The 22,582-nt window shown below is 54.3% G+C and overlaps 7 protein-coding genes across 7 annotated transcripts; 3 read left to right on the top strand and 4 right to left on the bottom strand.

Annotated features, from left to right (window-relative positions):
* Positions 1 to 382: 382 nt before the first annotated feature.
* On the top strand, positions 383 to 3,037 carry DICSQDRAFT_76670 (alpha/beta-hydrolase). The gene is made up of 15 exons (XM_007360535.1): positions 383 to 724; positions 780 to 839; positions 908 to 927; positions 992 to 1,023; positions 1,082 to 1,133; positions 1,187 to 1,214; positions 1,272 to 1,385; positions 1,439 to 1,451; positions 1,500 to 1,599; positions 1,669 to 1,792; positions 1,842 to 2,000; positions 2,055 to 2,400; positions 2,468 to 2,584; positions 2,646 to 2,723; positions 2,775 to 3,037. Exons 1-15 carry the CDS (start codon positions 404 to 406, stop codon positions 2,837 to 2,839), a joined length of 1,629 nt encoding a protein of 542 aa, XP_007360597.1. The 5' UTR covers positions 383 to 403; the 3' UTR covers positions 2,840 to 3,037.
* Positions 3,038 to 3,254: 217 nt separating this feature from the next.
* On the bottom strand, positions 3,255 to 5,462 carry DICSQDRAFT_96359 (FAD/NAD(P)-binding domain-containing protein). Its single transcript, XM_007360534.1, has 10 exons — positions 5,362 to 5,462; positions 4,969 to 5,298; positions 4,877 to 4,913; positions 4,682 to 4,815; positions 4,589 to 4,629; positions 4,207 to 4,537; positions 4,117 to 4,152; positions 3,815 to 4,060; positions 3,645 to 3,755; positions 3,255 to 3,591 (listed from the first exon to the last, which is right to left on the bottom strand). Exons 2-10 carry the CDS (start codon positions 5,086 to 5,088, stop codon positions 3,352 to 3,354), a joined length of 1,296 nt encoding a protein of 431 aa, XP_007360596.1. The 5' UTR covers positions 5,089 to 5,298; positions 5,362 to 5,462; the 3' UTR covers positions 3,255 to 3,351.
* A 1,937-nt stretch (positions 5,463 to 7,399) lies between these two features.
* DICSQDRAFT_176855 (alpha/beta-hydrolase) lies at positions 7,400 to 9,849 on the top strand (the record flags this gene model as incomplete). Its single annotated transcript, XM_007360533.1, has 15 exons — positions 7,400 to 7,737; positions 7,793 to 7,852; positions 7,917 to 7,936; positions 8,000 to 8,031; positions 8,089 to 8,140; positions 8,196 to 8,223; positions 8,281 to 8,394; positions 8,449 to 8,466; positions 8,516 to 8,610; positions 8,677 to 8,800; positions 8,851 to 9,009; positions 9,066 to 9,411; positions 9,479 to 9,595; positions 9,656 to 9,733; positions 9,785 to 9,849. The coding sequence occupies exons 1-15, from the start codon at positions 7,414 to 7,416 to the stop codon at positions 9,847 to 9,849; spliced, it is 1,632 nt and encodes a 543-aa protein (XP_007360595.1). The 5' UTR covers positions 7,400 to 7,413.
* A 3,195-nt stretch (positions 9,850 to 13,044) lies between these two features.
* DICSQDRAFT_165008 (alpha/beta-hydrolase) lies at positions 13,045 to 14,687 on the top strand (the record flags this gene model as incomplete). Its single annotated transcript, XM_007360532.1, has 10 exons — positions 13,045 to 13,062; positions 13,120 to 13,237; positions 13,288 to 13,305; positions 13,360 to 13,447; positions 13,512 to 13,635; positions 13,686 to 13,844; positions 13,899 to 14,244; positions 14,312 to 14,428; positions 14,494 to 14,571; positions 14,623 to 14,687. 10 exons carry the CDS (start codon positions 13,045 to 13,047, stop codon positions 14,685 to 14,687), a joined length of 1,131 nt encoding a protein of 376 aa, XP_007360594.1.
* Positions 14,688 to 14,749: 62 nt separating this feature from the next.
* On the bottom strand, positions 14,750 to 16,324 carry DICSQDRAFT_96351 (DNase I-like protein; the record flags this gene model as incomplete). The annotated part of the gene is made up of 4 exons (XM_007360531.1): positions 16,277 to 16,324; positions 16,038 to 16,223; positions 15,789 to 15,975; positions 14,750 to 15,733 (listed from the first exon to the last, which is right to left on the bottom strand). Exons 1-4 carry the CDS (start codon positions 16,318 to 16,320, stop codon positions 14,750 to 14,752), a joined length of 1,401 nt encoding a protein of 466 aa, XP_007360593.1. The 5' UTR covers positions 16,321 to 16,324.
* Positions 16,325 to 16,920: 596 nt separating this feature from the next.
* Positions 16,921 to 19,538, bottom strand: DICSQDRAFT_96349 (uncharacterized protein; the record flags this gene model as incomplete). The annotated part of the gene is given in 9 exon segments (XM_007360530.1): positions 16,921 to 17,090; positions 17,182 to 17,197; positions 17,212 to 17,727; positions 17,774 to 18,060; positions 18,117 to 18,338; positions 18,392 to 18,472; positions 18,527 to 18,815; positions 18,868 to 18,998; positions 19,211 to 19,538. The coding sequence occupies 9 exon segments, from the start codon at positions 19,464 to 19,466 to the stop codon at positions 16,921 to 16,923; spliced, it is 1,968 nt and encodes a 655-aa protein (XP_007360592.1). The 5' UTR covers positions 19,467 to 19,538.
* Positions 19,539 to 19,694: 156 nt separating this feature from the next.
* DICSQDRAFT_76652 (peptidase M24A methionine aminopeptidase) lies at positions 19,695 to 21,740 on the bottom strand. Its single transcript, XM_007360529.1, has 9 exons — positions 21,587 to 21,740; positions 21,355 to 21,493; positions 20,985 to 21,283; positions 20,751 to 20,896; positions 20,579 to 20,675; positions 20,303 to 20,522; positions 20,133 to 20,241; positions 19,993 to 20,073; positions 19,695 to 19,929 (listed from the first exon to the last, which is right to left on the bottom strand). Exons 1-9 carry the CDS (start codon positions 21,693 to 21,695, stop codon positions 19,867 to 19,869), a joined length of 1,263 nt encoding a protein of 420 aa, XP_007360591.1. The 5' UTR covers positions 21,696 to 21,740; the 3' UTR covers positions 19,695 to 19,866.
* Positions 21,741 to 22,582: the final 842 nt, after the last annotated feature.

Here is a 22,582-nt window from a genome sequence, read left to right as displayed (position 1 = left end):
TTTATTCACCACTGCGGACCCCACTATCCAATGTCCTCTTTTGTTCTCTTGTGTCGCACATACTCACGGCAGTCACAGGAAACCGGATGCCCGTGCGATCCCGTGACAGGCATGCCCGCTGTTTGTCGCGGCCGGTCCAACTTCGGCCTCTAAAGAAGGATAGAAAACCGACGCCTAGATACCTGTTAAGGTATGGATGGTAGAGAAACGGTCTTTCCGGAGTCGTTTTCTGACCAATTCTTGGCATCGGGCAGCATGTACTGTTCCTGAGACAGGATTTTCAGCTTTCTTCACGCGGTGCCAGTACTATATGGAACGACTGATTCCGCAGCAGGTTGCATATAAGACTCTGCATGCCGTCAAAACGTCTAGCCGCCTCCCCAGCACTTCCGCATCGTGAAATATGTGGAGAAAGAATCTCAGTGCTTTCGTCTCTTCCGTCTTGCTCTTGCTGCCATCGTCTGCGTCTGGAAGGCTCGACACCCTCGACATACATACTAGCTCGGGGATTTTCAGAGGCGTCGCAACAGCAAATGGAACAGAGCGTTGGCTGGGCATTCCATTCGCTCAACCACCCATTGGGTCATTGCGTTTCAAAGCTCCTGTACCCTTCGTCAATCGGTCGACGTCCATACAGGATGCCTCCACCTTCGGGAATGCTTGCCCACAAGTTCCTTCGACCAGTCTTGGCGCGCCTCAGTCGGAGGACTGCCTGTTCCTGAACGTGGGGAAGACTCTTAGATCTCATGGATCTGCGCTCAGTACTTCCATTATGTCAGGTTTTCCGCCCCAGCAACATCAGCACCTCAGAGAAGATCCCCGTCTTGGTCTGGTTCTATGTGAGCACCAACTGTCCATTCTCATGCTGCGCACTTCAGGTCCTGAACAAGTCCCTCTAACCGCGCAGGGCGGCGCCTTCATGAATGGGTAGGCACGGCACCATACGACTGCGTCATCGCGCAGGCTAATCGCACCGAACCGTTTCCCATAGGGCTGCTTCTAATCCACAGTTCGATCCCACGTGTGAGCACCAGTGGAATGGCTTTGACACGGTTGATGTCCCTCATGCCATATGCGACAGTTCTCATCCAGCGCAGCGTTGCGACCAGCAAGCCGATAATGTTTGTTTCTGTGTACGTACGCCAAGCATGCGCATAGGGTTACCAGACTGATCGACTTGGCGCAGCAACTACCGCGTCAACACCTTTGGCTTCGTGAGCCCCGATGACTTCTCGAACCGGGGTGCCACGTATTGAGTCGTAGTCGAACAGCTGGCAAGCAGCCATGTTCCTGCCTCGGACCTGAACGCTGGCTTGCAGGACCAGCGAGCCGCCCTCGAGTTCCTTCAGGAGAATATCGCCGCCTTCGGAGGTGACCCGGAGAAGGCAGGTCTGCTTGCTTATGGACGCTGTTGACTTACTCTGATATCCGATACAAGGTTACTATATGGGGACAGGTCCGTAACGACACTTTGGATGGCAAGCTGGTTTCTTAATGGGAACAGTCCGCAGGCGCAGGGAGCGCTGAAGCACAGGTTCTCTTCCCTTCTTCAAAGAAGTTGTTCAGGGCGGCGATTTTCGACTCTTCTACCGGACCATTGTGAGAGTGTATCTTCCTCCCGCACTCGCTATTCACTGACCCCTTTCCCTGCCTACCGTCGTGCATTAGCAAGACGGCGCCGCCTGCGAGCACCTATGACAAACCGGGCTTCCCGTTTGCAAGCCTGGTCAACCTGACCGGATGCCCCTCCGGACCGGCGTCGTTTGCCTGCCTACAGAACCTTCCATTTGAAGTGAGCACCAGTGTTAGTGCAAATCGAGCTTAGCTAATCCTTTGTTCAGACTCTCAACAACGTTTCAGTTGCCATGACTAACGAAGTACTGAACGGCCAGCTGTGGCAGCCTACAGTAGGACCTGCAGGCAGTTTCATCACCGAACGGCCCTCGCAGCGCATCGCTAGCGGCAAGTTTCTCCACGTACCTATCCTTGCTGGTACCAATGTGAGCAGCCTCGTACAATCTCAATTCAGCCATCCCTCAATTCCTCTCCTCCAGCTCAACGAAGGGACAGTTTTCAGTCAGTCAGTGCGCAACCTCAGCGTTCTGGCTAGCGAGGAAGACGCCAGATTCGACACGTTCATCAAGCAGCTCCTCATCGACCCTTCGACAGTCACCCAAGATGTCTTCGACACGATCAACAGCCTATACCCTGCCAATGACTCCAGCCTGGGAGGCCAGTTCAATACCGGGGATTCGCTATTCGACCGCGCGGAGGCGTGGTATACTGACAATATGTACCTATCCGCGAGACGGCTGTTGTTCGACAAGGCTGCATCGCTTCAACCGCTCTTCGCCTACTTCTTCACGGAGTTCATCCCTGGCAACGACCCGTCTTTAGGAGGTTAGTCCTTCATTGCGTCTTCGCATGCTACATCATCTTGCTGGACGTATTGGGTATATATGTACAGTCTTCCACGGGTCCGAACTGGAGTTGCTCTTCGGACAGTTCCCGGCCGTCGAGCAAGAATTCGCCAACCAGATGGCAGACTTCTACATCAATTTCATCAGCGACTTGAACCCAGGCGGTGAGCACGTTTCCATCGCTATCTTCAGTGGTGATCGAGGCTTGCTCACTTGTTACTCCAGCGCCATGGCCTCAATTCACGCCGACCAATAGGGTCGTGCTCCAGCTCATGCGGGACAATATCACCGCCATACCCGATGGTAAGTACTCGCTGCCACACCTATAGAGCCTCGTCCTCATGGCGCGCAAAGACTTCCTAGTCAATAAGACCATGTTCCTGGACTCGGCTCACGTACTGAGCGAGTTCCAGAAATGAGAACAGCGCCCGTGACCGACAGATGGAGGCTAGGCATTCAAGGGGTAACTTTCAGCGATTCTGAGAGCACCGAGAACGCACATTCGCACATCCACTCCTCCCCTTCGTCCCAGGAGAATTGTTAGGGGCAGGATGCTGTTAGCACATGCTTTGTGAATCTGAAGTTCGCCATCTTATCCAATGGTGTTCGTCAATCTGTTGTCCGAGAATTTACATGAGTTCTTGCCCATGGGCGTTCTTCGGGGACATCCGTTCTCCAAGAATATAGGGCTCGTATAAGCCACCGATCTGTTGTCCGGCGGCGGTCTGTATGATAGAGACGAGATTTGCGAGTTCGAGCGTTGGAAGCGTAACAGTTCTTTGTGCATGTGCTATAGTTTAGGATATCAATTAGATACCAATACACATCTCGCTAGCTAATGTACATATATGCTTTCGGCTTGATCTAGCTTACGACATGCCGTTGCTTAGGATCTAGGAAGGTGAACTTCTCCGGGCATAAGCAAGGCCGATTATAACGAATGGGCAGCGAACGCGCCCTCTGTGCGGAGCTGGCTGACGGCGTGCTCGATATCCGCCTCGAGGTCATGTTGCCAAACAGGATCGAATTGGTGTCGTAGTTTCTCCCGGAGCACCTCAACATCCGACCTCTCCGCTCCTTGCAAATCGTTGATCGTGCCTGAAGTGTAACTCATGTTCCATATCATCTGCGCCCGGGGTCGACGAATGCTTGAGTACGTCTTCAGAACGGCCTGCATGCAGATGTTATCCGGCTGATTGGCTAGTGATGCCAATTGGGACGTACCTCCAGATTGTCGACATGTGTCTCGGGATGGCCCAGCAGACGGGAAAGAATATAGGCATCTTCAAGACCCTGTCCGGCCCCAGCTCCTAAATGGGGTAGCATGGCATGTGCCTGAAACCTCACCAAGGTCAGTGCAGACGGCGTGGAGATATGTCCATCAGGATGCGTACCGCGTCGCCGATCAAGACCACCTGGTCTTTGACGAAGCTATCCAACGGCGGGTGGACGACGTGAATAAACCATTTACTGGGTTTCTCTGGCATGCACTTCAGTAAAGCGGCGATGTCGGGCCCCCAGCCTTCGTATTCTTTCTCCATCTCCTCCTTCGGCACTACCTCCACCCATGGTGTTCCTGGCGGAAGCTTTGCAGACCCAATGGGGACATCGTATCGAGCAACGAAGGCAACGACATTGATCTGCATGTGTCCTGTGAGCTGGACACTCCAGGAGAGAGGGATCGTGGAACACGCACTAATTCGCCATTCCTGAGAGGGAAGAGAATGAAGTGCTAGACGTGACATGTTCAGGAGTGTCGTTAAATCCGCACAGAATTGCGTGATACCTTGCTCGGCCCAAGGAAACAAACTGGGTCGTTCACCACAGAAGCCTTGAACCCGGCCGCCTGGAGCTCCTTGTACCGTACGAGCCCTCGGTATGCTATCTGGTTGCTGAATGTAATTCTATCGTCGCTTCCGTCCAAGACAAAGCTGCGAACAGCACTCTTGATCCCGTCCGCCCCTATCACGACGTCGGTTTCATGAGCAGTGCCATCTTGGAAGTTGATGACCAGACGTCTCGAGCCTTGTGCGGAACGAACGATAGAGGTGCATCGTTTGTTGAAGTGGGCACTTTGGGGGTCCAGGACACCCATAATCGCTTCCAAAAAATCAGCTCTATCGCATATGACAGTTAGAAACGGTCAACAAAAGTATGGATCGCAGTACCTATGCATTCCTATCCCTTTGTCTTCAGGGTGCGCCTCGTACTAGAGTCGACGTAAGAGGCCGGAGCTCAGAATCAGATGTACGTACGCCTACCGCGAAGATCTTCTGATTGTCTCCAAGACCGCCATAATAAACGAAACCTCTAGTCCTGAGCTCTGAAGGGCTGATCTTCTTAAGAAGCTCATCGAGCAAGCCCATGGCTCTCAGAGCGCGGACAGCGTTTGCACCTGCGTTGAAAATGACAAATGTGAGTCATGACCAGCACATGGCGAGAGCATAAGAGCAAACCTATTCCAATCCCTGCCCCGATCTGTTCGAAAGCGGCCTGGAGGTGGGCGTCGGTAACCAGCATGCAAGGCACGCTGTAGCAAATGACTGACCGCTGCCTCGAATAGCTGTACTGATACCCCTGCCCGCTGCAAAGCAATGGCGCAGACCAGGCCAGACACACCCCCGCCGACTATGGCCACCTGGAAGTCTTTTCTTGCTGGTGTACCCATTGCGTGAACGTAGTGAGGAAGCTAGGCTATCGCCCATCATATGCAGCTTTCGCTATATAGCAGTCGTATACTTAGCTCAGATATGACCGGCACACGAGAAGCGCTGTTGTCGGATAAATAAAGAGCTTGGTAGTTGTCAGCCTGAGAACAGCCCAAAGAGTCTGTACATGCCGATGGGAGTCGGGCGATATTACGGGAGAGGCGTGGGCACTAGAAGGCCCTAATTGACAAGGCAACAGGACGAATGTGTGCGTCCAGGGGGAGATAACGTACCTCGAGGTGCCGGGAGCGGCATCCACTGCACAAGCCGGTCGATTAAGAGGACGCAGTAAGGTTGGGCACAAATTCGCTTGTGGGGCTAGACTGGTCCTGAGTAGACCGCAAATTTTGTGATGTAGTGTATACTTGTGTGGAAGCCGTCATTTTGCGTGTAGCTCCGACTCGGTAAGGCGGAAATTTTAAAGTTGCACATACCAAATGATACACACCACTGTTTGGGCCCCTGCGATCCAGCTTTCGCCGCATGTATTTGGACTGTACAGGTATCACAACTTTCAAGCCGACCTTGTTTTTGCCAATCGTCCGCTACGCAGCCTGTGAAGGCCTTTGAGTGGGATCTGCGATCGTACGGCTTGAGGCTCCTATGCACGGTATGCCAGTCAACAGAGTCGATGTTCGAAGTGCCACCAGTAGTCACCAATGTTGCGACGCAGCTGGTGGGATTTCTAGACAAGAACAGGCGTGTTCAATTCTTGTCGCTCGCTCACTTCCTCGCGCGCCTACTGGGCGCCTGCTTACCTGTATTCAAGGTCAGATCAAGCGCCTGTAGCACAGCGAGCAGAGGTGCGCAGGCAGCGGGTGCAGCGAGATCGACGTTTCCGTCCTATGCTAGGTTTGTTATGCCCAGAAAATCTGTCCAGAAAGTGGATGGAGACGTCGGCAGATCGTTATAGACTTGTTGACCGAGAATGATTGTACACAATGCGCCCAAATCGGAACCAGATCCGGCACGACACGGTTCACTGGCCACCTGGGGTTGCCACAGTACTGTAAGCCTTGCGGGACGACTCCGCGTCTCGAGTCATGGAGCTCTCTATCTTTCGAATTGTTAAGCTTTCGCGTCGCTCCTCAGTCCCAGCTCGCGACCCTGATGCGGTCGTGTTGCACCCGCTGCCTGCGCACCTCTGCTCGCTATGCTACAGGCGCTTGATCTGACCTTGAATCCAGGTAGGCAGACGCCCGGTAGGCGCGCGAGGAAGTGAGCGAGCGACAAGAATTGAACACGCCTAACAAGTGATCCCGCAGTCAGCTGGGCTTCAGGGCGTCTATCTGACGCTCGGTCTCGGAAACAGTCTCCTAAACCAACTATGGACGCATATTTCTGCATATTCTCCTCCGCTTTACCATCTTCGTGCCCTCTATCACGCAGGCCTTCCAGGACGACATTTCTTTTGGAATGCAAGTATCTTCGCGATGAGACCATCGTCAACCGGGGCAAAGCGCCGCCATCCGGATGTCCCCGTGCCAGCAGCTTCCGGAGACGGAACCAGTGTCTCGACTGGCGACGATGCTGGGTGCAATGGCACGTCATGCTGCTCCGGTTGGGGATCGCGTCTGAATTCGCCAACCGCGTCTACCACACCATCCGACGTGATCTGTGATCGTGATGTTGGGGCCCGTTGTCTAAATGGTTGCTTTCAGGTGAACTCCGTACCATGGCCACACCTTCTTGATGCTACCAACGAAATCATATAGCCAAAAAGCCAGTAGTGCTACGACCCTCACACCTACTGATCAACTTCGTGATTTTGAAGGACACCAATGCTGACGAGTACCAAGTTCAGCTTGCTCCTTCTTCTAAACACTTCGTGCTAAATATTGAATGATTGTCTAGCTTCGCGTACAATCTCGGCCCAGCTCTCTGTCCACCGTGACCGACACGGCTGTCCAATGCCCTACTTCATCGTCACCTCTCGCCCATAATTACGGCAACCACAGGGGACCGGGAGCCCGTGCAATCCCGTGACGCAGTCATGCTCGCTTTTTGTCGCGGCCCGTCCACCTTCGCCTGTCAAAGAAGGATGTAGAGCGGGCGTCCGGAAACTTTCTACGCTATGTATGAGGTCACCATGCGTCGCCTTCTGATCAGCATCAAGCTGAATCTAGTGCCCTTGGGGCATTACTCTTCGTTTTCTTCGCGCGGCACCGGTGCATCCTTCTCTTCATGAACGGCCTAAGTCTCCAACAAGCTGGGGTATAAAATATTGCGCGCCGTCAGAGCGACAATCCGCCCCCCCTCCCCCCAACACCTCTACGCAGTGAATTATGGGGAGAAGCTTCTTCGGTGTTCTCGTCTCATCCGCCTTGCTGTTGCTTTCGTCAACTTCTGCGTCTCCGGTCTCGGATCCCCTTGTCATACACACACCTTCTGGGACTTTCAGAGGCGTCGCGACAGCGAATGGAACAGAGCAATGGTTGGGCATTCCGTTCGCTCAACCACCCATCGGGTCATTACGGTTCAAAGCTCCTGTTCCCTTCATCAATCGGTCGACGTCCATTCAGGATGCCTCGACCTTCGGGAATGCATGCCCACAGGTTCCTTCGACCAGTCTTGGCGCGCCTCAGTCGGAAGACTGTTTGTTCCTGAACGTAGGAGAGATTCTCCGGACTTGGGACGCATGCTCCCTACCTAAAATTTCCCCAGGTCTTCCGTCCCAGTAATGTCAGCACTTCAGAGAAGATTCCGGTCTTATTCTGGATCCACGTGTGTGCCATCCTCTCACAATATTGCGCATCAAAACGTTGACAAGGCCTCTCTGACTGCGCAGGGTGGCGCCTTCATGCAAGGGTAGGCACAATACTACACAAACGCATCATTACGCAGCCCAATTCACCAAGTTTCGTACCACAGGGCCGCTTCTGACCCAGAATACAATCCCACGTGTGAGTGATTTTATATTTGTCTTGGCACATCGACTATCCTCATACCATGTACGATAGTTATCATCCAGCGCAGCGTAGCGACGGGCAAACCAATCATATTCGTGTCTACGTATGTACGCCGAGTCATCAGTCGCGCCTTCGGATATTGATGGCCTGGAACCCAGCAATTACCGCCTCAACACGTTCGGCTTTGTAAGGCCTTCCGACCGTTCAGATCCGTGCGCTGTTCATTGAACGATCATTCCCCAGTTGGCCAGCAGACATGTCCCCCCTTCGGACTTGAACGTTGGCCTTCAAGATCAGACTGCAGCTCTTGAGTTCGTACAGCACAATATCGCTGCGTTCGGAGGTGACCCTGAGAAGGCAGGTTGTATCTGCGCTCACGCATGTCGCGAGCTCTCTGACAATCTATCCTAGGTCACCATATGGGGTCAGGTATGTCTGTACTGTTGAATCACCGACCTGCTCTTCTCACCGCAAACAGTCCGCAGGCGCAGGGAGTGTCGAGGCACATGTTCTCTTCCAGTCCTCCACGAAGCTGTTCAGGGCGGCGATGTTCGACTCGTCTACCGGACCATTGTAAGAGGAGAGCTGCTCTACTACATTACCTACTCACCCGTTTTTCTCATCATCGCTGTTTGATAGCAAGACTGCGCCGCCTCCCAGCACCTATGATGAATCTGGCAAGCCCTATGAACGCCTGGTCAACTTGACAGGCTGTCCCTCGGGACCACAGTCGTTCGCATGCCTGCGAAGCCTTCCATTTGAGGTGAGCGTGTCGTGCCGTGTGCTAAGAGTGTAGCTTACCCTTCCCTCCAGACTCTTCAAAATGTCACGGTCGCCATGACCAATGAGGTACTGAACCAGCAGCTGTGGCAGCCTACAGTGGGACCTGCCGGAAGCTTCGTTAGCGAACGTCCTTCGCAGCGCATTGCGAGCGGCAACTTCCTGCACGTGCCCATCCTTGCTGGTACCAACGTGAGCAGTCTCGTCATACCTCGACTCCAGCCGTATCCTCAACTTCTTTGCGTCAGCTCAATGAAGGGACCACGTTCAGCCAGTCTGTGCGCAATCTCAGTGTCCCATCCAGCGAGGAAGACGCCGCCTTCGACACGTTCATCCAAGAACTTCTCATCGATCCCTCGACTGTCACCCAAGATGTTTATGACACCATCAACACATTGTACCCTGCCAATGACTCCAGTCTGGGAGCACCGTTCAACACCGGAGACTCGTTGTACGACCGTGCTGAAGCTTGGTACTCTGACAACATGTTCCTGTCCCCTAGGCGGCTGCTGTTCAATAAGGCCGCGTCCCTCCAACCGCTGTTCGGATACTTCTTCGCGGAGTTCATTCCTGGCCAGGACCCATCTCTGGGCGGTATGCTCTCAACGATGCTTTGGCGTTGCAGACGACGTTACTGACCAAACATGGCGACTATATGCAGTATTCCACGCTTCTGAATTGATCCTGCTCTTTGGGCAGTTTCCGGCTGTCGAGCAAGAGTTTGCCATTCAGATGGTAGACTTCTATGTGAACTTCGTCAACGATTTGAATCCAGGAGGTAAGTCTTGTCCGCCAGGGTCTGGAATAATATTTGAAATATGCTCATTCTTGGTCCCAGCACCGTGGCCCCAATTCACCCAAACGAACAAGGCCGTTCTCCAGCTCATGCGGGACAATATTACCGCCATACTGGATGGTGAGTACGTACTGCCCTACCTACAGGACCCCATCCTCACGGCACTTCCAGACTTCCTGATTGACAAGACGACGTTCCTGGACTCCGCCTACGTACTAAACGAGTTCCAAAAATAGGCGTAGCATCGTTAGCAGACAGGCAATTGCTCACGGAGCATAATGTTGGGACCAGGGGGGTATTCAACTGCTAGCCTCCTTCTGAGACGGGCTCGAGTGTCGAATGGAACGAAAACATCCATCGGGGAGTGCAGTCGCGCGTGATATAGTGATTCGGAGAGAAGCTGTGGTAAGATGTCATCCAACCCGAGCAAGGACGCAGTGCCGTGAGCATACGCATGCGCCGTGCGCGACAGTCTCATGCATGATTCATCCAAGTTGCATTTAGCCTTGCTTGGGCAGCAAGCTAGGGGCGTGAGCCCGAAGCTCGAATTCATTGCCTGAACGACAGCCCGTTCGTCTGCAGTTTGAGAAGTTGAATTATTGTCGGTGACGTGATCGAACTTGCACCCGCTGGCACGCCACGCCATGGGCGCTCTTGATGGATGCCTTCATCACAGAATCCCCTTTGATCTCGCGATCCAGTACTAGCGCCCCGCGATGTCTTCGCAACGAGTTCAATGTTCGCGATAGACGCAATCCTTGCGATGCGATATCGACCACATCGGTTCCCTTCCCATTGAGTAGTAATATGGTTGTCATGAATGAAATATTCCGATCCTTTCCGAGCGGTCCAACAATTGGTGTTGTTTTGAAGGTTTTTACGATTACGATTGACCGGGATAATTGGACAATGCTGGTATAATCTCGCAATTTCAGGTTCAGGTTGCGATTCAGGCAAAACTCCACATAAGGCAGGATAGAGGACGAAGAGATATATTCCTGGCTTTACTACAACAGAAGCAATCTACAGTACACGGTAGAGACATCCTCCTACCAAGACAAATGAGCCATACCACCACAGCCGGAGATCTATAGCTACATACAAGGAGAGCACTGCACCGCGTCATGCGTGATTCATCGTAAGACGTGAGGGGATCAAGCATAGCGAAGAATCAAAGATCCCCTGTAGACTGGCAGAGGGATAGACACAGAGGGACCTCATAGCACGCAGACTCACCAGTTGAAGGTTGCACAATCCAAGAACTCGAGACGCACCTTTTCATGATAACAGGCCATAATGGCAAGAGACGCACCTGGGTGTACCTTGTAGACCGGCAAGCTGTAGTAGTTGACGACATCGAACATCACAAAAAATGTGCTGGCCGGTCGTAACGATGCTAACCTGCAGCACAGGAGCGAGACTTAACGTTGCGATATTTGCACTCCGACGTAGTACTGTACAGTACCAGTGCTGATGCTGACGCGCGTGGTGTCTGCATCTTGACGGCGCTCGATAGCAGGTAATGGCATTGTATAGTACGCACAGAGTGGGACAGACAATGCGAGGACATTGTGAGAGGAAGGATATTGGGCCGACATTGCAAAGGCGTCGCGATATAATGACCACTGAGTCAATCATTTTACTCCTCGCCGATATCTGATAAAGCGGTTGAAAGTTGATTACAAAGGCGTCAATTATTTGTCCCCTGACCAAGGGGCCCGATCTCAAAGGGAATTCTGTGATGTTCTGAGAACATAGGACATCAAAAAGCGCTTGCCAGCGGCATGTGGTCTGGCGTTAATGTTATCGTTGCGTTGTCGTTGTTCAACTATATACTAAAACACCAGACTTTGATGAGGTTCCGTCATCACCCTGCGAACTCTAACCGTCTGGGCGACTGACCTACACACCCAAGCCAAACCCGAGGACCTCGCGCAGCACGCCAGCGCCTCACTGATTGCTCCCGGACGTACTCCGTATCCGTTCAACCGCTCGAGCACTAATCTGCCACACAACTTTGACGACGTCTCCGCCCAAGGTTGCTACAGATGTCAGCCAGCTGACAGGCGATGAGTACTATGGTCCCCAAAAACAATCGAACGCGCGCGACGCCTAGCTCCTCAATGCTGTTGTTCCTAGCCCGGAATGCTTCGTGCTGATCTTGACCGATGGCCCATGGGCTTCTTGTACTACTCACCGCGGCTTATCGCTCTGTTCACCATAATTGGCGGTGTCAGCCAAAGTCCTCTTTCTGTTTATCCTATACCCCCTGTGATACTCTGGTACATTGAAAGCGCGTCCTCCGTCGCGGCCTGTCGGCCTTCGCCCTACGAGAGGGATGGAGAGCGGACGTGCGGATGCTTTTCCGGGTATGTTTGGTACGGCAATGGACTCTCCTTCTTGTTGACCCGTGGTTTGATCTGATGCTTGACGTAACGTTTCCAGCCAAAGTGGCCCTCCCAGAGTGGCTGTCTGATCAATTCAGGCGTCATCTGTTACAGCTTTCACGGTTCTCTCCGCACGGAACCGACGCATCCCTCTCCATCCGGATAGGCCTTGTCCGCAGTAAGTTGCATAAAAGGCGTTGCATGCCGTCGAAGCGTCAAGCCGCCTCCCTGACACCTCTTGGTCGTGAACCATGTGGAAAAGAAACATCGGTGCTCTCCTTTCTTCTACATCGCTCTTGCTATCGTCGGCCGCGTATGGAAGCTTGGATTCCCTCGACATACAGACTACCGCGGGGGTTTTCAGAGGCGTCACGACCGCGAATGGGACAGAGCATTGGCTGGGTATTCCATTCGCTCAACCACCCATTGGCTCATTACGTTTCAAAGCCCCGGTCTCCTTTCTCAATCGATCGACGGCGGTCCAGGATGCTTCCACCTTCGGAAGTGCATGCCCACAGGTTCCTTCGACCAGTCTTGGCGCGCCTCAGTCGGAGGACTGCTTGTTCTTGAATGTAGGAAGATTGCTTTCACCGCTAGGACCTATGTTCAGTACTTGACCACGCTAGATCTTCCGGCCTAGCAATGTCAGCACCTCGGAGAAGATTCCGGTGTTAGTCTGGTTCTACGTGAGTACCAACCTCTCTCTTTACATGATGGTCGCCTCAGCCACCTGACAAGCCCCTTTCAAACTGCGCAGGGCGGCGCGTTTATGAATGGGTGGGTAGGCACGCTACCATGCGATTGTGTCATTGTGCAGGCTTATTCAAGTTTCCTCAGGGCCGCTTCTGATCCGCGATATAATCCCACGTGTGAGGCGTAGTGAAATCGCGTTGACATCATTCCCGTTTCTTATTCAAAATGTCACAGTTCTCATCCAGCGCAGCGTGGCGACTAGCAAGCCGATAATTTTTGTGTCTGTGTACGCATGCCAAGCTCTCATATGGAATTACAGGCCGGGCACTGATTGACCACAGCAATTACCGAATGAATACCTTTGGCTTCGTGAGCCCTCCCGACTGTCCGAACCGGACTGCAGTCTATTGAAGCTCGATTGAACAGCTGGCGAGTAGCCATGTCCCTGCCTCGGACCTGAACGCTGGCTTGCAGGACCAACGTGCTGCCCTCGAGTTCCTTCAAGAGAACATCGCCGCATTCGGAGGCGATCCAGAGAAGGCATGTTTGCGTTCTTATAGGCGTCTTTGACCTTTTTCTGATAACAGATTTCAGGTCACCATATGGGGACAGGTCTGTTAGTAAGGCTCGTTGCAAGGCTCCTTTCTCACTCGACATAGTCCGCAGGCGCAGGGAGTGCCGAAGCACATGTTCTCTTCCCCTCCCCGAAGTCATTGTTCAGGGCAGCGATCCTGGACTCTTCAACTGGACCATTGTGAGAGGGTCTCTACATCCCGTACTCGCTGCATACTGATGTTCTGCCCACCGCCGTTCACCAGCAAGACTGCGCCACCCGCCAGTACCTATGACGAACCGGGCTTCCCGTATGCAACCCTGGTCAACTTGACCGGGTGCCCCACCGGACCAGCATCGTTCACCTGCCTACAGGACCTCCCATTTGACGTGAGCCCCAGTATTAGTGCAGCTCGAGCGTAGCTGACCCCCTTCTCAAGACTCTCAACAACGTTTCAGTTGACTTGACTAATGAAGTACTGAACGGCCAGCTGTGGGAACCTGCTGTGGGGCCTGCTGGTAGCTTCATAACCGAGCGTCCATCGCAGCGCATCGCTAGCGGCAACTTCCTGCATGTGCCCATCCTTGCTGGAACCAACGTGAGCAGCCCTGATGCATCTACGTCTAGGCGCATACATAATCCTTCACATTAGCTCAACGAAGGGACCCTGTTTGCCCAGTCCGTGCGCAACCTCAATGTCACAGCCAGCGAGGAAGACGCCAGATTCGACACGTTCATCAAGCAGCTCCTCATCGACCCTTCGACTGTCACCCAAGACGTCTTCGACACGATCAACAACCTATACCCCGCCAATGACTCTAATCTCGGGGGTCGGTTCAATACCGGGGATTCGCTGTTCGATCGCGCGGAGGCGTGGCACACGGACAATATGTACTTGTCCTCGAGGCGGCTGCTGTTCAACAGAGCTGCACCGCTCCAGCCGCTCTTCGCCTACTTCTTCACGGAGTTCATCCCTGGAAACGACCCATCTCTGGGAGGTGTGTGCTCAATCATGTCTTTGCGTCACGGAATGGGGTGCTGAGCCGGTCGGACATGTATGTTCAGTATTCCATGGGTCGGAATTGGAACTTCTCTTCGGACTGTTCCCGTCCGTCGAACAAGAGTTCGCCAACCAGATGGCCGACTTCTATATCAACTTCATCAATGACTTGGATCCAGGAGGTGAGCCGGCTACTGCTGTGATCGAACTGCAGCAATATTGAGATTCAATCCGCGCCTAACCATAGCTCCATGGCCCCAATTTACCCCGACGAACAAGGTCGTGCTCCAGCTCATGCGAGACAATATCACCGCCATACCCGATGGTAAGCTCTTACTGAAATGTCCACAGGAGCATACCCTCACTGCGCTTCTAGACTTCTTGATCAACAAGACGACGTTCCTGGACTCGGCTCACGTACTGAGCGAGTTCCAAAAATAGTAGCAATACGATTATACATCCGTAGTCAGAGTACCCAAGGAACATAGTCCAGTAGCCCCCCACTACGACCGTGAGCCGCCTGCGTTCCGCCGAGCATCCTCGAGATATGCACGATACAGCTCGAGCTCCTCGATGATATTCGTAAGCGCGTTCACCTCCCAATTGCCGTACACGAACCCGAGGTAAAGCATCGTCGTGGCAAGCCACGCGACGGCGACTGTGACCAAGTATAGCACTGGGTTGATGTAGAATGGGAACCACGCCGACGTGACGACGATGGCGACGAGCAGGAACAAGCACACCAAGAAGACGAACAGTTGCTGTCGGCCCTGGTTCTGCGCGAACCTGTAGCGCGCGGTGAGCGATGTAAGGGCCTGAGTGATCGACTCGACCGAGATGTCCTGGGCCGACAACGCCGGTTGAGGATTCGCCTGCGAGCTTATCGCAAACGATGGGCCCCGCCTGCTCTCTGCGGGCGCAGGGATGTCGACGCTGTCCGGGTTCGTGACGTCCCCGCCTTGCGGGGACTCGATCTCGAACGTCGCCTCCAGCCCAAAGTGGTCCGAGTACGAGAACGGGTACCCGGGCACGCGCTCGGTCAGCACGACGCGTGTGTCCACGGCCCGGAGCACGGGAGTGCGCGCGGTTGCGTGCAGGCTGCTTGGCTGGCGGTAGAATACGTAGTCGAGGCGCTTGCCCTGGAATTTGCGGGCGAGGGGCTCAAGCTGCTTGCCCGCAGAGTACGAGTTCAGAGGCGAGTCGGCGGTCACACCGTGTATGTGAATCGCGTCTTGGGGCGTCGGAAGATTGCTCAGAGTGGGGTCGGGGGTGTTGGGGTGGGTGACGACCCAGGCGTCGGTGAGCCCCGCGTGATCGCGGATGATGCTCATGGGTAGCGTCGCTGGGACGCTGTTGAAGTCGCCCGAGGCGATGACATAGCGGCCAACCTCTGCGGACTGCCTGGCGAGCTTGGCGAACTCCCAGGCGTTGACGAGACGGTGCGCCCTCTGGTGTTCCGGACCTTCGTCTCCGCCTTTGGCAAACAGCTATAGAGAGACTGTCAGCATGCCAATTCTTGCAGGGAGGATGGGGTAGCTATACGTGAGTATTGTAAAGCTGCACTTGCCCCAAGATGGGATGGGCGAAGATGATGCTAGCTGCTGCCTTGCCCACGAACCAATCGCCACCAACGACGTCGACTGGTGAGCCGTTCAAAGAGTACGGATGGATAGTGGCAGCAACGATTGGGAACCGGGAGAAAATGACCAGGCCTGCTCCGAGCGCCCCGCTGTAAAAAAAAATGGCAACTTAGTATACAACCTATGGCTACGACGGGCAGGCTGACCCAACATCCGTACTTGCCTATAGAAGAACTTGGAAAACGGCAGACGCTTGGATACCGCTGCGCGCACATACTCGAAGTCGGCGAAGACCCAGAGCTCTTGCAGCGTGATGACATCGTAGTCCGAGGATGCGAGCGCGGTCGCAATGGCCCTTATTCGTTCTGTTCGATAGTTTGAAACATACTTCAGACCCCTTGACATAGTGAGTTGGGTCTGCCACATAGCTCACGCCCGTAGAACACGTACCAGCAGTTAAAGGTCAAGAGCTTCAGCCTGGTCTCGTCGGCCATCGTCGTAGGCTGTTGCTTGAGAACCACGCGGACCCGTGGCGTCCTGGCACCTCCCCATCCAGCGCTCCGTTTCGATCACCACGTCCGGTCGGCGGCCCGGGCCGAGGATCACTCCGTCATCCCTCTGGGCGGATACGATCGCCCGCTACGCGAACTTTGGCTATTATCTTTATGAGCAGAGTTGTTCGAGTGCGTCAGACGGCCTACTGGAAGACCAGCGTATCCAGGGGACGATAAGATGTAAGGGTTAATGATTGATTACATTATTTACACTACGTAGCAGTACTTGTGGCAAGGGACACTACAGGATACAACACACAATCTTGCACACCAGGAACATTGTCGGCTAATATACATATCTTGAATGCGAATTATCGTGATTGAGACGGGCGCATTGTCGAGGCTGTATGTGGAAAGAAGAAAGTCGTGTAGAAGTGGCTGACCATCCGGACATGCAATTGCAGAACCACAGACGAGTCGTCACTGAGTTCAGATGACGGAAGAGAGGATGTGGAGGATGCGGAGCGGAGCTAGCAAGAGGTCAACAGACAGGGGTCGAGGTGTGAGAACCGGAACGATGTTCCAGATGAACCTGAAGCGCTATGCCTGACGAAAGGAGGGTTGACGTGTCATTTCGCTGGGTTTCGATACTACTTCAGTCTTGACGGTCTTCGTATGATTCGCTGGACCGGCCTCAGACCACAACTTGCACAGTGACGTAACGTCGGGATGACTCCGCTGTGAGCGACGGATGGTAGGTTCGGGTGGTACTTCCGAGGACGATGTCATGCTCATGGACGAGATGCGATGTCTTCGACGGGAATGAGCAGCAGGTGACGACGGAGGTGTAGAATGGGCAACCGGTATGTGGAGGGTGCTGGATGCCGATACTGATGCGACATCGGCAATTGCGGTGAACGTCGCCCGTAGACGAGAGAAAGATGGTGCTTTGGATAGCGTCGGCCGTTGACCGCCAGGAAGTATTGATGACGAAGTTGGGGACGGAGAAGGCGGCGTATATACGCGAACCACCCCATCCCCGAAGTCTCCTTCGTCATCGGAGCTAGTGTTCGCATACATGTTCTCCCAACTTGGTTCTTCGAGACTCGGTGTGGACGGTTCAGAACTTGTGGGGTGTATCTTCCGGTACGACCCGGTGCGACCCATCTCCTTAGGCGGCGTCTCGACCATAGCCTCGCGACCCTCGCCTGTCTCGGTACCGTCGCCTCGAACGACACGAGCAGCATCGGTGTCGATCTCATTCTCAAGGCCCTTTTCTGCTGACGTTCCAAAGTACTGCGGAGTACGAGCTTGGCACTGGGGCAGGAACTTCCATACGAACTCGGCACAGGACCTGAAGGCGTACTCGGCGGCTTCGAGGAAAGGCAAGGATTGGAATACATGGACCTGGAAGATATAAGTTTATGAACGCGCCGCAATTATGCCGGCTTACCATGTCTTCGTACAGCTCGTACCGCACTTCTACTCCGGCTAGCGATGCTTTGTGCGCAAGAAGTGTGATCTCGTCCCGGAGTACCTCAGCTTCACCAGCTTGAATGAGCAAGGGAGGTAGACCCTTGAAGTCGCCAAACAATGGGCTTGCGTATGGATGGGTCAGATATTTCTCCATATGCTCTCCGAGGTAACACAAGATGGGATTGAGGTGGTCACCGGGTTGAGGCATCGGTACAATGTCATAGTCAGCGTTGCTGTCCCACGACTCGCAACTCATCGTGAGGTCTACAAGAGCGATGCATCAGTGTCCGGCTCTGCGCCAGGAGTGGACAATCACTCACCAACCCAAGGCGATATGAGTATGGCCCCGGAAGGTAATGGATAGTCGTTGTCTCTCAGGTACATAAGAAGTGCAAGAGTGAGACCGCCACCGGCGCTATCTCCAGCGATGACGATGTTCTCTGGAGGAATGTGCAAATCGTCGATGAGCCTGAGATAACACGAGACCGCGTCGTGCAAAGGTCCCGGGAACCGAGTTTCTGGAGCTAAGCGGTAGTCCAACGCTGCAACGTCGTGAGTCACTAGGCTATGCAAAGACGGAAGAGAGGGTGCCTACCAAACAGACGTGCGTCAAGATGCTTTGAGAGGGTTATAGTTAAGAGTCGGTGAGTAGCAGCACTGAACATGTAGTATGCGCCTGTATGCGCCAAGCCTGAGCATGGCAGAGGTAGGGAAATGCTAGAAGACGTACCACCATGCAGGTACAGCACTATACGCTCCTTCCGCTTACCGCTGCCAGGTGCAGGACCAGTGGGTTCGCCTTGTTTCCGAGCACGCCATTCCGCTTGCAGCCGTCTCCATGTCTTCTTCCCAACCACCCATTCGCCTGAGAGTTCGCGATTGCCGGTTTCGACAGCATCGAACTCTTCGAGTATCCCCCGGAGCTTGCGTTTCCGCACTTGGAACGTTACAGGGGTGACGAGCGCATCCGACGGCACCGGACAGAGGCCGCCGATGTTCATCAGCATGCGTATGGTTCCCTGGTCCCGCGGTCAACACCAACCCGGCGACTTTTGATAGAGTGATACTCACAATGTCTGTCAAATATGAGTAGCGGCTCACGCCCCTCATGATACTCGACAGCAGCGTCATCTCGATACCCCAGGACTTGCGTCGAGGACCCCATATCTGATGTGAGACGACGTCCGCGGCGAGAGTGGTGGCTAGGAGTGGATACATGCGGTCAGAATCGGGTTCGACGACGAGCGAGCAGCGAAGCCCAGGTGCGCGTCATGCGGACTGAATGGCGAAGCGGCCTCATATGGCACCCCGCATTCGCTCACGCAACGTGTCAGGGCGAGATCTTGTCAGAGAACTCTTGCAAGGGGCGGCACAGAGGTCTCGCTCGAAGACTGACCGAGGGAGAAGAACGCACCTTTCATCGCGGCGAATGCACCATACTTCCAGAGCTCCCATAGCCTCATCGGCTCGTTCTTCCGCTGTTTGACCTTCGGATCTCCGACGCGCGACGACGGCGGTAAGGCCTCGGAAGGACGTTCAAAATGGCGCAACGCCTCTCGGGGCAGAGCGACATCGGCCGTTATGTCCGCGGAGAGCCTTGTGAGGACAGAGGGCTTGGGCTCCTCTGGCTCCGTGACGTCGGGGGCCGCGCGCGACAGAAACCAACGCATGGCTATACTGTATGGACAGACGTGATGGGCCTCAAGGGAGACGGCGAGGCCGTGCCAGAACGTTGTAGCGTGTTAAAGGCAAGGTGGGCAAGTGGGGAGACGAGAGGGAGACAAAGTGAGAAGTGTTGGAGAATGGACGTAGGCGCGAGCGAGGCACTCGATCACCCAAACACGGCAATTCACATGTGAATAAGGAACAGTCCGAGAATCGGCCGCTGTGAGCGTTGTGGCAAAACACTGTTCCCGTCTGTTCTCGTACAGTACTGGTACAACTGCGTGCCCTGTAATACGCCCTTTCTCGCGATACCGCCCATTGACGTCCAGTGACATGGCGCTGCCGCCCGGACCTCCGCCATTGAGACCTCGTGCCCCTTGTCATCTGCTCAGTACTCTCGCGGTGCTAGTAGTCATCACCCCGACTGACGATCTCCTTCCGTGTCGGGCGGAGTAGAATGGTATGCTCCTGTGGAACCATCATCAGTCCTTCCGTCTCTCGCAATCGCAAAAGCATTGTAGGAACATATACAAATTGTGCTGTCATAGATCCACGGACATCACAGAGCGGTGGATAGTCTTGGACGATGCCTTGTGAGACCAAATGGTTGAGCTGCGGAGGGATGTTTGAACAAAGTTCACAATGCAATGCCGCGCAGCGCCGTGACCCACCGCGAGAAGGTATCTGCTCTCCCCCGCGCGCTCCAGGTACCTTCGACACCAAGGAAGCGTGCCGAAATTTTTGTTGATCGATTGCAGCAGAGACTTCGCCGACGTCAGACTGGGAGCATTGTGACCGGTCAGATTCCAAGCTTGTAGTACAGCCTTGGCATATGCCATACCGAAGAGGAACGTGGGGGGCATCCACACGACGGGCGTAATGTGAGACCTCGCCTTGCTCGATCACCTTGCCGCGACCAGTAGATCCGAAGGTCTCAATCGCGAAGTACTCGCCCTCTTCCATCTTTGTCTGGTCGTCGTTCTTCACCAGGAGCACAGACTTTCCGCCGTGTATTTGATAGAGGTTGATAGAGTGGCCGCTGAGGTTATCGATCGGCTTGACTGGCAGAGGAAAGCCCAATTAGGTTCTTCAGGTGCACAAGCTACCAACTACTCACCAGGCAACACCTTGCCGTTTACCTCAACCTCGTACGACTCCATCGTTTCTTGGATGTATCCGGCAAGCTCGCCTAACCGCACATCGATGCCTGCTTCCTGGTGACCAACGCCGGTGGCCAGCCGCCGTCAGTATCTGCGAGCGACGTGAGTGCATGACCTGGGAATACTTACTCGGACGCCGGTGTCTGTAGCAGCCTTGACCGCCTCGAGCAGCTTCTCGTACGTGGGATCGAACGTCAGCGTGAACGCCGAATCACAAATCCGCCCCTTGACATGGACCCCAATATCGACCTTCAGCACGTCCTTCTCGCCCAGGACTGCCGAGAAGCACCGTCAGCCCTCGCTCCACCATCCCACACAGACGGACGGCCGTGGAGCCTCGTACGTATCTCAGCGGACACGCACCAGATGTGTCGCCCGGGTTTGGCGTATAGTGTGCCGCGCAATGGTTGAGGCTGAGCCCTGTGGGGAACCCGACCCCCGAATCGAGCCCGTCCTCCTCGACGAGCGCGCGCACGCCGTCCTCGATGCCGTTCGCGATGTCGATCATGCGCATGCCGGGCTTGATGAACTTGCGCGCGTACTGGCGCACCTGCCGGTGCACCTCCGCCGCCCGCCGGATGTGGTTGTACGTCACCTCAGGGTCCTCCATCGCCATCTGCTCGTCGTACCGCTTCTCTTCGGACGTCGTGCGGAAGGCATTACTGCGCGTGGCCGCGGCGCACCGTCAGAACCCGGGTGCTCTGTTCGTGTGCAGGCAGGGAAGGGTGCGTACTCGTCCTTGTACTCCTGGGTCTCGCCCTCGGGGTACTTCCCGTCGGGGAAGAGCTTGGACAGTCCGATGGTGGGCGGCTCGGTCTGCTCGACTTTCTTCTTCTTGGACTTCTTCTTTTTCTTTTTCTTCTTGCCCTCGCCTGCGAATGTCACCGTGTAATTGCAGAGGATTGACGTTCAATCCAGGAATGCGAGGTGAGAGCTGTTTGGACTTTCAGCCACCGAGCACGCACCTCCCGCGCCTTGCGTCTCAGGCTCTCCGTCCTCGGCATCATCCGCCTCCTCTGCGTCCAGCGCGGTAGGCGGGACTTCGTCTGGCTTATGCTCTATGGGAGCAATCATTGGCGGCTTTGAGTGGTCTTGATATCGCCGTGAGGTGGACTGTAAGTAAAGTGGTAGAGGATGCACGGGAGGAAGTCTTCTACAATGCAGACGCCCTTCTTTGCCAATTCCGCCGCTTCCGCCTGGCACGTGATGTCCTTGAGATGGCGTCTCCGTAGAGGAACGCAAGTATTCTTGTCAAGGGAAGGCGTCGACTAGCAAGTACGAGTCTGACCAGTCTTGACACGGCCATTAGTACGGCCATTCCCATGCTCTTCCTACGAAGAGGCATACAATACGTGGCTCCATCGCGACGGCGTGAAGCTTTAGGCTCGGATGTCCCGGAGTCAGTCAGCGGTCTGAGGAAACACATATCACTTGATGGATCTCAACAGGACGGTGAATATACAGCTGGTCGCGAAATTTACAGCTGGTTGCGAAATTTATGCCGGCCGACTCCGAACGACGCTCGCGCACTTTCTGCATCGTAAAATGAAACAAATTCCATAAATCGCCCTGCACTATCAAACACCTAGACCACAAGGTATTCGACCCTTCTGGGTCCATAAGAGCCTGAAACATTATGAACAAGGGTGATCCACGACGTTCGTAGAAGGCTCTTTGCAAGGACCTCACAGGCGCTACTTTGAGCAAGTAGGCTGGAGCGAACAGACAGGCTCTCAAGAACGGAAGAGACAGAATTTGGACAGCAATTCACCTAAAAGACGGTGTTGATGGTCCGTATAGGCTATTACAGACAGCTGCGTGGCAAGGGTGCTTCGAGAAAGCTGGAACTAGATGCTACTCAAACACTGCCTCTGTCGGCATTGCATAGTGTTGATGATGTGTCTGCTGACGAAGTTCGCACTGGAAAGGTATCAAGAGCACCTATAAATACTTTTTTATAG

The sequence above is a fragment of the Dichomitus squalens genome, assembly GCF_000275845.1.
Source record: "Dichomitus squalens LYAD-421 SS1 unplaced genomic scaffold DICSQscaffold_1, whole genome shotgun sequence".
Lineage (NCBI taxonomy): Eukaryota > Fungi > Basidiomycota > Agaricomycetes > Polyporales > Polyporaceae > Dichomitus > Dichomitus squalens.
This window is presented reverse-complemented; position numbering and strand designations above follow the sequence as displayed.

Coding starts and splice junctions, on each gene's coding strand:
- DICSQDRAFT_96359 (XM_007360534.1), bottom strand. CDS start 5,088: ATGGGTACACCAGCAAGAAAAGACTTCCAGGTGGCCATAGTCGGCGGG. Junction 4,914..4,968: donor TACAGCTATTCGAGGCAGCG/GTCAGTCATTTG, acceptor GCCCACCTCCAG/GCCGCTTTCGAACAGATCGG. Junction 4,538..4,588: donor AAAGGGATAGGAATGCATAG/GTACTGCGATCC, acceptor CATATGCGATAG/AGCTGATTTTTTGGAAGCGA.
- DICSQDRAFT_76670 (XM_007360535.1), top strand. CDS start 404: ATGTGGAGAAAGAATCTCAGTGCTTTCGTCTCTTCCGTCTTGCTCTTG. Junction 1,215..1,271: donor GCGTCAACACCTTTGGCTTC/GTGAGCCCCGAT, acceptor GTAGTCGAACAG/CTGGCAAGCAGCCATGTTCC. Junction 2,585..2,645: donor CAGCGACTTGAACCCAGGCG/GTGAGCACGTTT, acceptor TTGTTACTCCAG/CGCCATGGCCTCAATTCACG.
- DICSQDRAFT_76652 (XM_007360529.1), bottom strand. CDS start 21,695: ATGATTGCTCCCATAGAGCATAAGCCAGACGAAGTCCCGCCTACCGCG. Junction 20,523..20,578: donor AAACGGCAAGGTGTTGCCTG/GTGAGTAGTTGG, acceptor TTCCTCTGCCAG/TCAAGCCGATCGATAACCTC. Junction 20,242..20,302: donor GCCCCCCACGTTCCTCTTCG/GTATGGCATATG, acceptor CAATGCTCCCAG/TCTGACGTCGGCGAAGTCTC.